Source organism: Haliotis rufescens, unplaced genomic scaffold (assembly GCF_023055435.1).
Source record: "Haliotis rufescens isolate VD_foot unplaced genomic scaffold, xgHalRufe1.0.p SCAF_71, whole genome shotgun sequence".
Classification (NCBI taxonomy): Eukaryota; Metazoa; Mollusca; class Gastropoda; order Lepetellida; family Haliotidae; genus Haliotis; species Haliotis rufescens.
The window spans coordinates 1,122,536-1,137,341 of NW_025964363.1; the positions used below are offsets into that span (position 1 = coordinate 1,122,536).

General features: G+C 41.7%; 1 protein-coding gene across 3 annotated transcripts in view; it reads left to right on the top strand.

Annotated features, from left to right (window-relative positions):
- LOC124122574 (inhibitor of nuclear factor kappa-B kinase subunit epsilon-like) overlaps window positions 1-14,806 on the top strand; it is a 28,051-nt gene extending 13,245 nt beyond the window's left edge. For all 3 annotated transcript variants that reach the window (XM_046485636.2, XM_046485637.2, XM_046485635.2), the window contains exons 6-19: window positions 47-140; window positions 1,110-1,270; window positions 1,718-1,828; window positions 3,868-4,047; window positions 7,644-7,846; window positions 8,311-8,461; window positions 8,741-8,927; window positions 9,416-9,528; window positions 9,733-9,849; window positions 10,539-10,640; window positions 11,320-11,416; window positions 11,922-11,983; window positions 12,428-12,499; window positions 13,836-14,806. In XM_046485636.2, the coding sequence (XP_046341592.2) occupies window positions 47-140; window positions 1,110-1,270; window positions 1,718-1,828; window positions 3,868-4,047; window positions 7,644-7,846; window positions 8,311-8,461; window positions 8,741-8,927; window positions 9,416-9,528; window positions 9,733-9,849; window positions 10,539-10,640; window positions 11,320-11,416; window positions 11,922-11,983; window positions 12,428-12,499; window positions 13,836-13,896 (1,711 nt within the window). In that variant the 3' untranslated portion in view covers window positions 13,897-14,806. The remainder of the gene's footprint in view (window positions 1-46; window positions 141-1,109; window positions 1,271-1,717; window positions 1,829-3,867; window positions 4,048-7,643; window positions 7,847-8,310; window positions 8,462-8,740; window positions 8,928-9,415; window positions 9,529-9,732; window positions 9,850-10,538; window positions 10,641-11,319; window positions 11,417-11,921; window positions 11,984-12,427; window positions 12,500-13,835) is intronic.

Here is a 14,806-nt window from a genome sequence, read left to right on the forward strand (position 1 = left end):
TGAACGTATGCGTGTAATTATTTTCAGTATTTTGTTGTTCTGACAGTGTGGTGTACAAGTTGGCTGACTTCGGGGCCAGCAAGAGTGTTGAACACGAAAATGGACAGTTTCGGTCTCTCGCTGGGACCGAGGAGTACCTGGTGCGTCTTCATTCTGATGATCTTATACTTTTTGTGATGATTCAGTAATGGTGTCTAGTGAGTGAGTATGGTTTTACGCGGCTTTTAGCAATACTCCAGCAATATCACGGCGGGGGACACAAGAAAGGTGCTTCACACATTGCGCCTATGTGGGGAATCGAACCCAGGTCTTCAGCGTGACGCGCGAACGCTTTAACCACTAGGCTACCCCACTGCCCCAAATGGTGTCTAGACAGAGTTGAGACCTAGAAATGTCCGGGTTATAAAAGTAGTCCCCCTAATTGAAATGTGAAGAGAAACCTAATGGCTATCAGCACAACCTATCTATCTTGATAATATACTGTCACAAGTTCTGCATCTGTCTTAAATCTGTCGTGATGTGTGGAAAGAATATCCCTTTTACTGACGCCACAGCTAACTGGCACACGCAGCCCCGTGAAGTATATTGTCCGCGGTACATTTGTATAGTGATGTAGGATCCATGAACGAGCTCTTGTTTCCCAAGGAACAGAAAGAGTTCTGGACACACAATGCCGAGGGTACTTGTTGTTACCCTGTCTGGCGCTCGGCATTAAGGGGCTAAAACAAGGACTGGTCGGCTCGGAGTCAGTATACTGTGTCTGATTTGGGTATTCATGTTAAACTGCGGCATGGTATCTCAGTGGGCTAGCACTATAAATCGGCACGTATATATATATATATGTGCAATAATCTTGGACGCGACGTAAAACCCAGTTTCACCTCACCTCACCTCATCTGGATCACAGCTTTCGGCAATGGGAGCCGTGCCAATTTACACTTGTCTAAGGGGTACACAAAGTACGTGATCTAGACTACCAGTTGTCGGACTTTCATTCCCCCCCCCCCCCCCCCCCCCAAAAAAAAAGTACGAGAATCTGTACTTTACAAAGAAAGTGTTATCTCAATTATTATTATTATTATTATAATTATTATTATTATTATTATCAGCATCCAGCGATGTACGAGAAGGCCTTCATGGGCAGCGGTGGCAACACCGTGTTTGACGAGTCTGCAGACCTGTGGAGTTTTGGCGTCACCATCTACCACGCCTGCACCGGCAACATTCCCTTCAAACCTTACGGCGGCGTCCGCAACAACAGGAATGTCATGTGAGTGAACGTTTAACAAGCTACAAAACTTGACCATTAATCAGCCGCCTATGCATGTATTTTTCATCAGATCTGGACAAACCCGGGAACAGTGACTATTATGTCGTGACAACTGTGCTTTTAAATTACATCAGTATCCGTCTGTCATGAGTCAGGTGACGTTACGCTGGCGGCGGAGAGTAGGTGGGTGGGATCGCAAAATCGTCTACGACTTCTGCCCTTCGTCTCCTTTTGTAACTGTGCTCGAAATGTGTCTGTGTTCTCCCCGCGGGAAAGGAAACACTGGGGCGAGGTGGTGTATACTCCCCAGGGATCCGAGAATGCAGTTTGAATGGACCTCGGTTTGAATGATGACGGGTTATAATAGTTCCGTGCTGGCTTATGATTCAAGTCGTAGGTATGGAGACGTGAACGTGCTGGTTACAGTGATGTGTGTCTGTTCTGTAGGTTCATGATGATCACGTGCAAGCCAGCAGGCACGATAGCAGGAGAACAGCGGTCACCCTCTGAAGACATAAGGTGGAAGAGGACGCTACCAGACACATGCAATCTGTCTCCGTGAGTAATGACGTCATCCGTCACCCGTCACCCTCTGTTGCAAGGACTTTGCACGTCAAGCACCTGTTTGCCTGGTCGAGACACGACCGCATGCCACAGTGATAGAGATGACATGATGCAGACTGTGGTAAAACACTCAGTCACCCAGCACCCCCAGCCCGAACACACACATACACATCACACACACCCCTAACACACACCCTAGCCACCCACCCATCACACATACCCCCCCCCCACACACCCCTAACACCACCCCCACCCGACCCCCCACCCCACCTCACACACATACACCCCCCCACACCCTAGCCACCCAACCCCCACACATACACCCCCCCACACCGCTAACACCCCCCCACCTCACACACATACACCCCCCACACCCCTAGCAACCCCCCACCCCGACCCCCCACCCCCTCACACACACACACCTAACACACACCCTAGCCACCCACCCCACACACATACACCCCCCCACACACACACCCCTAACACCACCCCCACCCCCGACCCCCCACCCCACCTCACACACACATACACACACCCCATGCACACACACACACACACTAACACACACCGATGCATGTCATCGTATACAAATTGCGTGGATTGATGCACATGATGTCAATCACTGAATTGTCTGGTCCAGACTCGATTATGTACAGACCGCCGTCATATAACTGGAATATTGCTGAGTGCGGCGTTAAACAACAAACAAACAAACAACATACCCCCATGAACCATTCCTCAATTACTCTATCTCTTCATCCCTGCTGAAGTAAAGTATGCTGATGAACGTCTGTCTTCATCGACGTTCGGGCGGTCGGGTAGCCTAGTGGTTAAAGCGTTCGCTCGTCACGCCGAAGACCCGGGTTCGATTCCCGACATGGGTACAATGTGTGAAGCCCATTTCTGGTGTCCCCCGCCGCGATATTGCTGGAATATTGCTAAAAGCGGCGTAAAACCATACTCACTCACTCACTCACTCATCGACGTTCTAAGTGATGTTCATTTGTGTACAACAACAAGGAAGAACTTTAGCAAGTCAAACATGACGCATGTTGGATTTTTATCTTTCAAAGGTATCTCTTCATTGCGCAAACAGCCTCACGGGGGCTGTGAAAGGATACTGAGGTTAAATAAATAAATATGCTTTGAGGTTCTTGTGGAAAAAAAATTCAAACAAGACAAACGAATTTTCCAAGGCATTATTTATTCTGTAGGGTATGTGTATGTTCTGTAGGGTATGTGTATGTTCTGTAGGGTATGTGTATGTTCTGTAGGGTATGCATGACTCGTCTGTTAAAGGAGTCAAATGGTATTCAAACTGTGTCAGAGTCTATTGAGTAACGTCTGTACAACAGGTTTGACATATCTTGAAGACATTCTGTAGCCGTATTCAACACACGGCTTAGCAGAGAAGAGGCTTTATGTTCGGTCATGCATGACGTCCCGAATTCTAAATTAAAACGTAAACAAATTCAAATAAGTTATTACGAATACTAGGGACGGATTATTAATCGACATGTTTCGTGTGTACGGAGGTAATGAGTGAGTGAGTATGGTTTTACGCCGCTTTTAGCAATACTCCAGCAATATCACGGCGGGGGACACCAGAAATGGGCTTCACAAATTGTACCCATGTCGGGAATCGAACCCGGGTCTTCAACGTGTCGAGCGAACTCTTTAACCACTAGGCTACCCGACTGACCCTAATGGTGACTAGAAAGGGGGACATGTGTAAAGGGAAGCGTCGTTTGGGTGAAGTTGGTGTTATTTTGCTGATATAAATCTTAAACATTACTATATCATAAGCATGTGTCTAGGAATCGTTATCCCGGTGAGAATACCGGGTGGCACCCTGTCACAAACACATGCAAAGGCAAGTCAATTGTTCACACGAAAAAAAACGTGGGCACAAAATAGGGAATTGCGGACAAGCGGTAACTTTGAACCCTGACAAAGAGCTGGTTATGTACTTGAGGATGCCACCAGGGGTTGTTCGACTGATAATATACTATGGATGTCCTTGTTGTTTTCAGAACTATTCGAGAGAGGTCAGTGTCGATTATAGCTGGTCTGTTAGAAGCAGATCGGAATCGGCAGTGGACATTCCAGACCCTGGAGTATTCTGTGCAGAGGCTGAAAAGTCTGAAGAAGTTCACCATCATCAGTGCTGAAGATGCGGCACTTCACACCATATATACCTCTACATCACCAAGGTATTGTCACTTCACACCATATATACCTCTACATCACCAAGGTATTGTCACTTCACACCATATATACCTCTACATCACCAAGCTTTTTTAAGGTATTGTCACTTCACAACATATATACCTCTACATCACCAAGGTATTGTCACTTCACACCATATATACCTCTACATCACCAAGGTATTGTCACTTCACACCATATATACCTCTACATCACCAAGGTATTGTCACTTCACACCATATATACCTCTACATCACCAAGGTATTGTCACTTCACACCATATATACCTCTACATCACCAAGGTATTGTCACTTCACACCATATATACCTCTACATCACCAAGCTTTTTTAAGGTATTGTCACTTCACAACATATATACCTCTACATCACCAAGGTATTGTCACTTCACACCATATATACCTCTACATCACCAAGGTATTGTCACTTCACACCTTATATACCTCTACATCACCAAGGTATTGTCACTTCACAACATATATACCTCTACATCACCAAGCTTTTTTAAGGTATTGTCACTTCACAACATATATACCTCTACATCACCAAGCTTTTTTAAGGTATTGTCACTTCACACCTTATATACCTCTACATCACCAAGGTATTGTCACTTCACAACATATATACCTCTACATCACCAAGGTATTGTCACTTCACACCTTATATACCTCTACATAACCAAGGTATTGTCACTTCACACCATATATACCTCTACATCACCAAGCTTTTTTAAGGTATTGTCACTTCACAACATATATACCTCTACATCACCAAGGTATTGTCACTTCACACCATATATACCTCTACATCACCAAGGTATTGTCACTTCACACCTTATATACCTCTACATCACCAAGGTATTGTCACTTCACAACATATATACCTCTACATCACCAAGCTTTTTTAAGGTATTGTCACTTCACAACATATATACCTCTACATCACCAAGCTTTTTTAAGGTATTGTCACTTCACACCTTATATACCTCTACATCACCAAGGTATTGTCACTTCACAACATATATACCTCTACATCACCAAGGTATTGTCACTTCACACCTTATATACCTCTACATAACCAAGGTATTGTCACTTCACACCATATATACCTCTACATCACCAAGCTTTTTTAAGGTATTGTCACTTCACAACATATATACCTCTACATCACCAAGGTATTGTCACTTCACACCTTATATACCTCTACATCACCAAGGTATTGTCACTTCACACCATATATACCTCTACATCACCAAGCTTTTTTAAGGTATTGTCACTTCACAACATATATACCTCTACATCACCAAGGTATTGTCACTTCACACCATATATACCTCTACATCACCAAGGTATTGTCACTTCACACCTTATATACCTCTACATCACCAAGGTATTGTCACTTCACAACATATATACCTCTACATCACCAAGCTTTTTTAAGGTATTGTCACTTCACAACATATATACCTCTACATCACCAAGCTTTTTTAAGGTATTGTCACTTCACACCTTATATACCTCTACATCACCAAGGTATTGTCACTTCACAACATATATACCTCTACATCACCAAGGTATTGTCACTTCACACCTTATATACCTCTACATAACCAAGGTATTGTCACTTCACAACATATATACCTCTACATCACCAAGCTTTTTTAAGGTATTGTCACTTCACAACATATATACCTCTACATCACCAAGCTTTTTTAAGGTATTGTCACTTCACACCTTATATACCTCTACATCACCAAGGTATTGTCACTTCACAACATATATACCTCTACATCACCAAGGTATTGTCACTTCACACCTTATATACCTCTACATAACCAAGGTATTGTCACTTCACAACATATATACCTCTACATCACCAAGCTTTTTTAAGGTATTGTCACTTCACAACATATATACCTCTACATCACCAAGGTATTGTCACTTCACACCTTATATACCTCTACATCACCAAGGTATTGTCACTTCACACCTTATATACCTCTACATCACCAAGGTATTGTCACTTCACAACATATATACCTCTACATCACCAAGCTTTTTTAAGGTATTGTCACTTCACAACATATATACCTCTACATCACCAAGGTATTGTCACTTCACACCTTATATACCTCTACATCACCAAGGTATTGTCACTTCACAACATATATACCTCTACATCACCAAGGTATTGTCACTTCACACCTTATATACCTCTACATAACCAAGGTATTGTCACTTCACAACATATATACCTCTACATCACCAAGCTTTTTTAAGGTATTGTCACTTCACAACATATATACCTCTACATCACCAAGGTATTGTCACTTCACACCTTATATACCTCTACATCACCAAGGTATTGTCACTTCACAACATATATACCTCTACATCACCAAGGTATTGTCACTTCACACCTTATATACCTCTACATAACCAAGGTATTGTCACTTCACAACATATATACCTCTACATCACCAAGCTTTTTTAAGGTATTGTCACTTCACAACATATATACCTCTACATCACCAAGCTTTTTTAAGGTATTGTCACTTCACACCTTATATACCTCTACATCACCAAGGTATTGTCACTTCACAACATATATACCTCTACATCACCAAGCTTTTTTAAGGTATTGTCACTTCACACCTTATATACCTCTACATCACCAAGGTATTGTCACCTCCCACATAAATAAAGCGACAAATCCGTTCCATATCCAATAGGAATTTGTCGATTGTACGATTCCGACTATATCATGAGCATGTGTTTAGGAATCACTATCAAATAGTGATGATACCAGGTGTTCGCGAAAAGGTGAGCGTATCCTGCCCACCGGTGGCACCCGTCACAAACACATGCAAAGGCAAGTCAAATGTTCATCTGAAAAACCCGGCAACATATGGTACAAGTCACAATAGGGAATTGCATCGAACATCGATTTTGAAAGCTTTACTGAGGCCTTGAATGTTGTAACCTTGATCCAAAAGCTTCTGAGTAAGAGTCGCATGACGGTCTTTGAAGCTAGTTCTGGTTCGTATTGTTCCAGCTGGTCCACCCAATATATGTTCATGGATTTGTCTGCTTGCGGATGAGGGTTGCTTGGAAACTGAATATGTTTCAGTTCTTCAAGAAAGAAGGACCAAAACAATACCTTTTGGAACCTTAACATAGTTTAGGACGTCGGGAGATATTGTTCTTGCATATTCTGGAACACATTGTTTACCTTTTTGCGTCCTTGCGTCAGTTGAAGACGTATGTTTTCTTAATCTAAATCCTTGTATATACCTTGTGCCCGAATCGATATTAATGAAGTTGGAATTATTTAGAATGGCAGTCAGCTCAGTGTAAGCCTTCTCAATCGTTACCAATATGGGAGCTGTTGTCCATGGCGATCTTAGCGCAAAGGTTGTCGTTACTTCCAGATTTACGACAGTCGTCGTGCTGAGATTGTTATGTACAACGGCGCCATCATACATAAGATTTTGTTTTACGTGTGCCGTGCATCACAGCTCAACCTTGTGGCGCGGACGTACTATTATTCAGTGTGGGGATTTTTTTAAACTTCTCTGTTTCAGCTTGTCCGAGCTTCAGGAAGCCATTGCCATGGTAACGGAGGTTCCAGCTCCGCACCAAATGCTCTTCCATCATGACCAGCGTCTATGGGAGGTGGTCAATGCTAGTTATCCATTGAGTGCAGTCAATGCAGACGAGGAAGAACCAATCATTCTAGTCAACAAAGACGAGTCGGAGGAGGAGAGTTGCTCCAACCGCACTTTGGGTACTTCACCATTCGCAATATAATTCCGCGAAGCATGACATGATTGGTCTATTTTCCATGGCTTGGTACTTCAGTTCATATATTGTCGTCATCTCTAAACATTTTACTGTGTGTTTATTGATCCTATAGAATAGAATAGGGTAGAATAGGTCTTCAGCAACCAATGCTTGTCGTAAAAGGTGACTATGCTTGTTGTAAGAGGCGACTAACAGGATCGGGTGGTAAGCCTCGCTGACATTGGTTGATGCATATCATCGTATCCCGATTGCGTGGATCAATGCCCATGATGTCGATCACTGGATTGTCTGGTCCAGACTCGATTATTTACAGACAGCCGTCATATAGCAGGAATATTGCAACAACAAACAAACAAATAGATCCTATAACATTACTACTAAAAATACTCTTTGTAAATTCCCTGGAAAGCCAGGAGCTACATGAATGTGCTTTGTTCTGTTTTCCAGGCCAAGAGCCTACGTTCGGCGTCCGTCCATCTCTAGATTCTGACCTGAAGACTGCGTCCAAAATATGTGTGTTTGTCTTCCATCTTCTACTTCAAGTAATGACATCGGCTAGGGTGGAGAAAGGCCAAAAGCGAGCAGAGCTGTCTTTGTGGTAGGAACCTTTCTCTCCATAACTCATGGCCCATCAATTGCCCATAGAATAGGGGCGGGACGGGATATTTGTTTGAATATGTGTGTCACTTCTTCAAAACAATTCCTTCCTGTGAGAGGACGAGACAAACCGTATTTTGGGGAACCACTGTCATTAGTGATGCATTTATGAAACTTTCATCACCAAATTGTGTTTTACGCCAAATGTAATTTGTAATCCAAGTACGTTTTAAACGTTGTCAGGAGAAACCTTTATTCTAACCCGTATTTGTTTGTTCAGGTCCTACTTGAAACATTTGTTGGAAAGAGTTGAAAAGAAGTTCAGAGTTCTATCGGAAACCTGTCAGGAAAAGCAGTCCCGCTTTGAAATGATGAAATCTTACGAATCTACCAGAAAGGAAATCAGTCGCGAATATGACTCCACCATATCCCAGAACACAAACAAAGCCAAACAGTCAGTATGTACAGTAAGTACACACGAACACTCAGTACTCGCTCAACCTTTGGAACACTGTGACACACAGTTTTGCAACTATGGCTTCCCGTTCTCGGGGAACTAATGTTGAACCTGTCATTTGAAACATCCGCCTTCTCCCGGACATAGTTGTTCTTATCTTCCCGAGGCAAGGGAGTTAACTGACTCTGAAAGTCCAGTTTCCACCCTTGCTGAACAAGGCTGGAATTTCTGGGCTCGTTAGTAGCGCCACCAGTGGCTTTTACGAGTTATATCCCTTCTATGCCCCTCCTATTGTCCAATCAGATTCCACCTCTCATATAACTTGCATTTCTTTCAAACAAAATGGCGGGACCCAGTCATCACCATCATACAGCTTGCACATCGTATAACTGTAAATGTTTTTAGTTTCAGTAGATTTATGTATACTGCGTATATTATCATGACGAATAGTAATCACCCCAAAATCTGGTTTATAATGTTCATTATTCTCTTCTCCAGATTCATCGAAAACTTTGTCTACTGAAGAATGAAATATGTAGATTTAGGAAAAAATGGAACGAACATTTAGAATCATCACCCATCATCTCTGATACCTCGGATCTTTTAAACTGGTACTGACATTTTTTTTATTCAATTATTTTATGTGATCATAATTTCATTAACTCAACGTGTTTTATTAACAGCCATCATGAAAACATTATATGCATATCCAAGCGTTTATAACTTTATTTCTTTACAAAGGAAAATGTCAATTTGTCAAAGTTGTATGATTAGGTAGAATGTATTTCAACTCATTACGTTTGTATTTGTTTCAGTCCCATTATGTTAAAAAGCATTTTTGAAGAAACAAAAACTATTTTGCAAAGAATCCGGAGGAGAAGAAGTTCGCTGCCGCTGTCAGAATGTGACGAGTTGATGCACAAGAAGGACAGGTGGGTTGTAAACAGGAGAATAAAACAAAAACTATCCGGATGACGTGTGAACGTATGTGTACACTTCACCGCTATAATGCATTCCCTGAAAACGCCTCAACATCCTTGAAAGTTGATGACGAAACAATATAACGGTAACCATCTTGTGTGAGGGACCATCCTTCAACGTACATATATAGCCTATGTTCCTTTAAACATTTCATAGAATATGACGTCGAGAAGTCAAAATCAGATGGAGTTTATGTATGTTCTGTGTATGAATGGTGGCTATGGATTGCTAACGTTGTCATGACAACAGTAATGGGCTGTAGCTCTCTTGGTTTTCAGAAAACAAGGAATGCTGGCTTGAAAGGACAAATGAAAGGTTGGCCTTAAAAATACTAAGTACCAGGCCAAATCTTACATTTTCACCAGTCAATATTCATTTCCTTTCTATTACAGAATCAGATTAATGTCCGGTAGTGTCTGGCAATATTTAACTCTGTATTTCCCCTTCCGTCATCTGTCCACATACATGAAGTAAACATCCATGTGATCAGAGACTCCAGGCGGACACCGGCGAGTAGACAACATAACGATGCCGAGTAGTGCAATGGGCACAATTCAGTCCCTCGCCCCTAATCTTTGTTTTACTTCCTACGTGATGAATGATCAGGCTCTCCCTGCTCACTGGTACCCTTTGTTTCCAGGCGGGACTTGGAACAGCTGTGCCAGCAAAGCATATCTCACTGGCAACATCATCAGATGCATCACAAGCACCCATCACATTTAAAGTTCAAGGAATGCAAGGGGTAAGTTGAATTTATAGTTTTCTGTATATGATACGAAACGGCATTGTCGTAAAACCTTCACTGTCACCAAGAACAGACACAGACACTATGGCGGTTCTGTGACGGTTCAACTACGCGTCCGTGACGGTTCAATTACAAGCCTGTGACATATCTATGGCGGTTCTGTGACAGTTCAATTACGCGTCCGTGACAGTTCAATTACAGGTCTGTGACATATCTATGACAGTTCTGTGACAGGTCTGTGACAATACCCTTCTTCAACTTCTGGAAGTGACCTGTGAAGATCCGGGATAGAATAGGTCTTCAGCAACTCATGCTTGCCTTAAAAGGCGACTACGCTTGTCGTAAGAGGCGACTAACGGGGTCGGGTGGTCAGGCTCGCTGACTTGGTTGATGCATGTCATCGTATCCCAATTGCGTGGATCGATGCTCATGATATCAGTCACTGGATTGTCTGGTCCAGACTCGATTATTTACAGACCGCCGTCTAAAAACTGGAATATTGCTGAGTGCGGTGTTAAACAACAAACAAAACCTCTGGAAGTAACGATCTCGGATCGTTTATTCAATTTTTACCGTTTACAACAATCAACATTTGAAGGGCCACGTTATCTGCATGTAACCATGTCATCTGATGTATCTGTGTGTCAATGCCACGGTGATATGTTTTGTCTTTCAGGGTGTATTTGGAACACCAGGAAACGTTGCTTCAGTTTCAGAAGATGCTAGAAGAACTCGACATGGAGAGTGCGGTTTTAACAGAAAAACTGAAAGAGGTAAGTCGCGAGCTGCATATACGCTGTTGTCACATAATCACAGACGGGTACAACAACAGTTTGTGTGACTCAACCTTTTTTGGTTTTACTATGAAAACGCAAAGACGTATGAAACTGACTAATACATTTTGTTTTGAGTTCATTTGAGGTTGAATATCCCCGAATTTTTAGGTTGGAAAGAAATGCAATTAAACAATATTTTTGAGATACATATTCCCAATTTGTGTTTCTGTTATACAAACACATTTTACATTTTATTGTACTTTTCCAAAGAAAGGTGGCCTCTCTATACAACAAGGCTAGTTATTAGGTATCGGGACACTGAGAGTCAACAACGCTATCTCAACATGACGTGGTTAAGGAACTTCTTTATTATGAGGAACTCCTCCATAACCCGAGGAAACGTTGTGTTCCTCATAATTAAGAAGTTGACATCTATAAATTCTGTTCCTGATGTGTATCACGTCTAATTGCCTTTTAAAGACGTGGGGTGTTTGTTTTGCAGTGTTGGAAATCCTCGGACATTGCTTGGAAACACATTGCTTCAAGTGTCGCCACATTGTTTCAGTAAGTAGACCTCGTTAAAGTTCCCAATACAATATATGTGTCTAGTTACAACATTGTACAACAGTTAACAGTTCTAGACATGTTTCCCCAACTGAGTATGATATTCGTGGCCGTTTGTTGTATTTCTGTATCATCTAGTTCCCTGGTTTGTACATATTAATAACTTATAGATTTGATAGTTTCTCAGTTTAAATTTGAGTTTAGTTTTAAAAACGCATCTGTTATCCAGTGAAGTCATTTTAGATCGGTGACAGTGATGGCTATGTTGTCAATGGCGCCGCAAGTCGCTGAGTAGAGTTGCGTCCCTTAGGCGTGCCAGAATCCGATGTTCGTAACCGTGCTTTTGGGTGACAGCAAATTGGTAGACTATTGAGTTGAAACTGACACACCTTGGTAGAATTGAAACAGATGACAACGCTGTTGAAACTCCCTCCTCGTTTGTAGATCTGGTCCCTCCCGGCGTTCTCGGTTCAGCGTCAGACAGTTGACAGAAGAATGCGAAAACAATAAAAAACGGTTTGTTGTTATTTCATAATTATTTTCCATTAATGTGAATATAACTCTTATTTATAAAAAGTCTTCAGTGTTCTATTTGATCCAAAATGTAACTAAGCAACCATGTTTATTGTATGAGCTGAAATTGGAATTGCAGGAATCTTATCATGCTTATATTTATTAAGGAAGTCAGTGAACGCTCATTCTTTGCACGTTTAATCCCAAAATGTTGCTTTCATCATTGTGCGTTTTATAGCGTCACTGGGATGTTCTACATATAAGTCTCAAATGATAGTTAGTACATTTGGGCCGTGTGCAGGAAGGTAATTCCAATGTTACTTTAGGCGTCCCGTGTCTCTCGATGTCTTCCGGAAGCAGGTCGTATTTCCTTATTATTGAAACAGATATGGAAGTATTCTTGACTTGTTATATCAACGACATTTAAAGGAGAGGCCGAACAAAATAGTGACAAAATAAAATAGATAAATGCTGTCACAAATATATAAAGATGCCACCAGGTGTTCGCGAAACAGTTTCGTTATCAGATAGGTGCTGAGGGTGTGCACGCAATACAATAATAGGCTAACAACTTTGCTATGGATATTGTGAGTGCGTTGTGATGCTACTGGTAGAGCGTGCTTAACCTTTTTGCGAAAATAATGTTTGTTGATCAAGGTTTTGCACTGTATTGGTGCCTAGAAAGGGATATCATCTTCAAGTCTCGTGCTACTTCAGGTTTTCGAGCCATGTAATATGAATCGTTGACTATCTTGAACATTTGATCTGGAATAATTACTTCAGTCTTCGGGAGAACAAACCAAGGAAGAAATGTCTAAATTCCTTCCTTGTAGCTTCATCCAGGTAGGGGACGGTCGGGTAGCCCAGTGGATAAAGCGTTCGCTATTCATGCCGAAGACCCGGGTTGATTCCTCACATGGGTACAATGGTGTCCCCTGTTGTGATATAGCTGGAATATTGCAAACAGCGGCTTAGAACCATAATCAATCACTCACTCACCAAGGAAGATGAGATGGAGTGTACAGTGACGACACCCACACCACATTCCCTACTATTTCCACAGCTGTTTGACCTGTGCGCCAAATGGGATCTGTTTGGGCGGGTAATATATACTGGGTATTCTCTTGCATCAACTATTTATACTTATAAACGTACAATGCTCCCTCGACATGACAAAAGTAAACCACGTGAAGATAAACCAGCCGTCATATAGCTGGAATACTGCTGAGTGCGGCGTTAAACAACAAACAAACCACAACTCAAATTAGGGTTACAAAGTCATTACCAAGAATATGTGGATGATGTATCACCGTGACCACGTGTACTGTTGTCCTTGCAGGTTTGTGGACCTTATGGACCATCTGCCGGAACTGGAGTTGCTCAGTCTGGACAGCAGCTAGAGACATCAGGACATCCATGTGCGTCAGCGGGACTCTTTGAGACATCAGGACATCCATGTGCGTCAGTGGGACTCTTTGAGACATATGGATATCCATGTGCGTCAGTGGGACTCTTTGAGACATATGGATATCCATGTGCGTCAGTGGGACTCTTTGAGACATATGGATATCCATGTGCGTCAGTGGGACTCTTTGAGACATCAGGACATCCATGTGCGTCAGTTGGACTGTGGACATACGCATCCTTCTGATGAACCCATGGATACATACGGACATAGGTTATCTTCAGATGGACTGTCGGATACATATGGACATACATGTTCTTCAGATGGACTCTTGTAGAGACATAAACATACGTGGCCTTCCCATAAATCCTTGGAGGCACGTGGACATGTAAATACATGTGCTAAGCAAATCTGTGATATCTAGACAATTATAACATAGTGTGGAGGTTAAGGTACTGGTAGTAATATCACAATACTATTGCAACAGTATCTCAGTTGTACAAAAGACGTTTCTGCGGAATGCGATTAACAACTTGAGAAGAACTGCAATTCGTGGGCATATATCGGCAGCCAACCAGTAGGAATAATCTAATTACTGTTCTCATATTAAATATCCATATTCTGTCTTAGATTAATATTTATTAAACGATATTAATGGAAATGTCAATTAATATGCAACTTATACAAATGGTAAGTATAAAAGATGTTAAACAGTTATGTAACCTTGGTAAATATTTATGTAAAGCCTGTTGTCTAAGAAATGAACTTTGAAATAAATTGATAATATATATATTAAGTAAATTCTCTTCCCATTGTAATTACATGCATCTATTGATACCAATTCATTCACATCTGTTAGCAACCGCTGATTGTAAATATAAAGGTAAATACATAACTGAATTGTA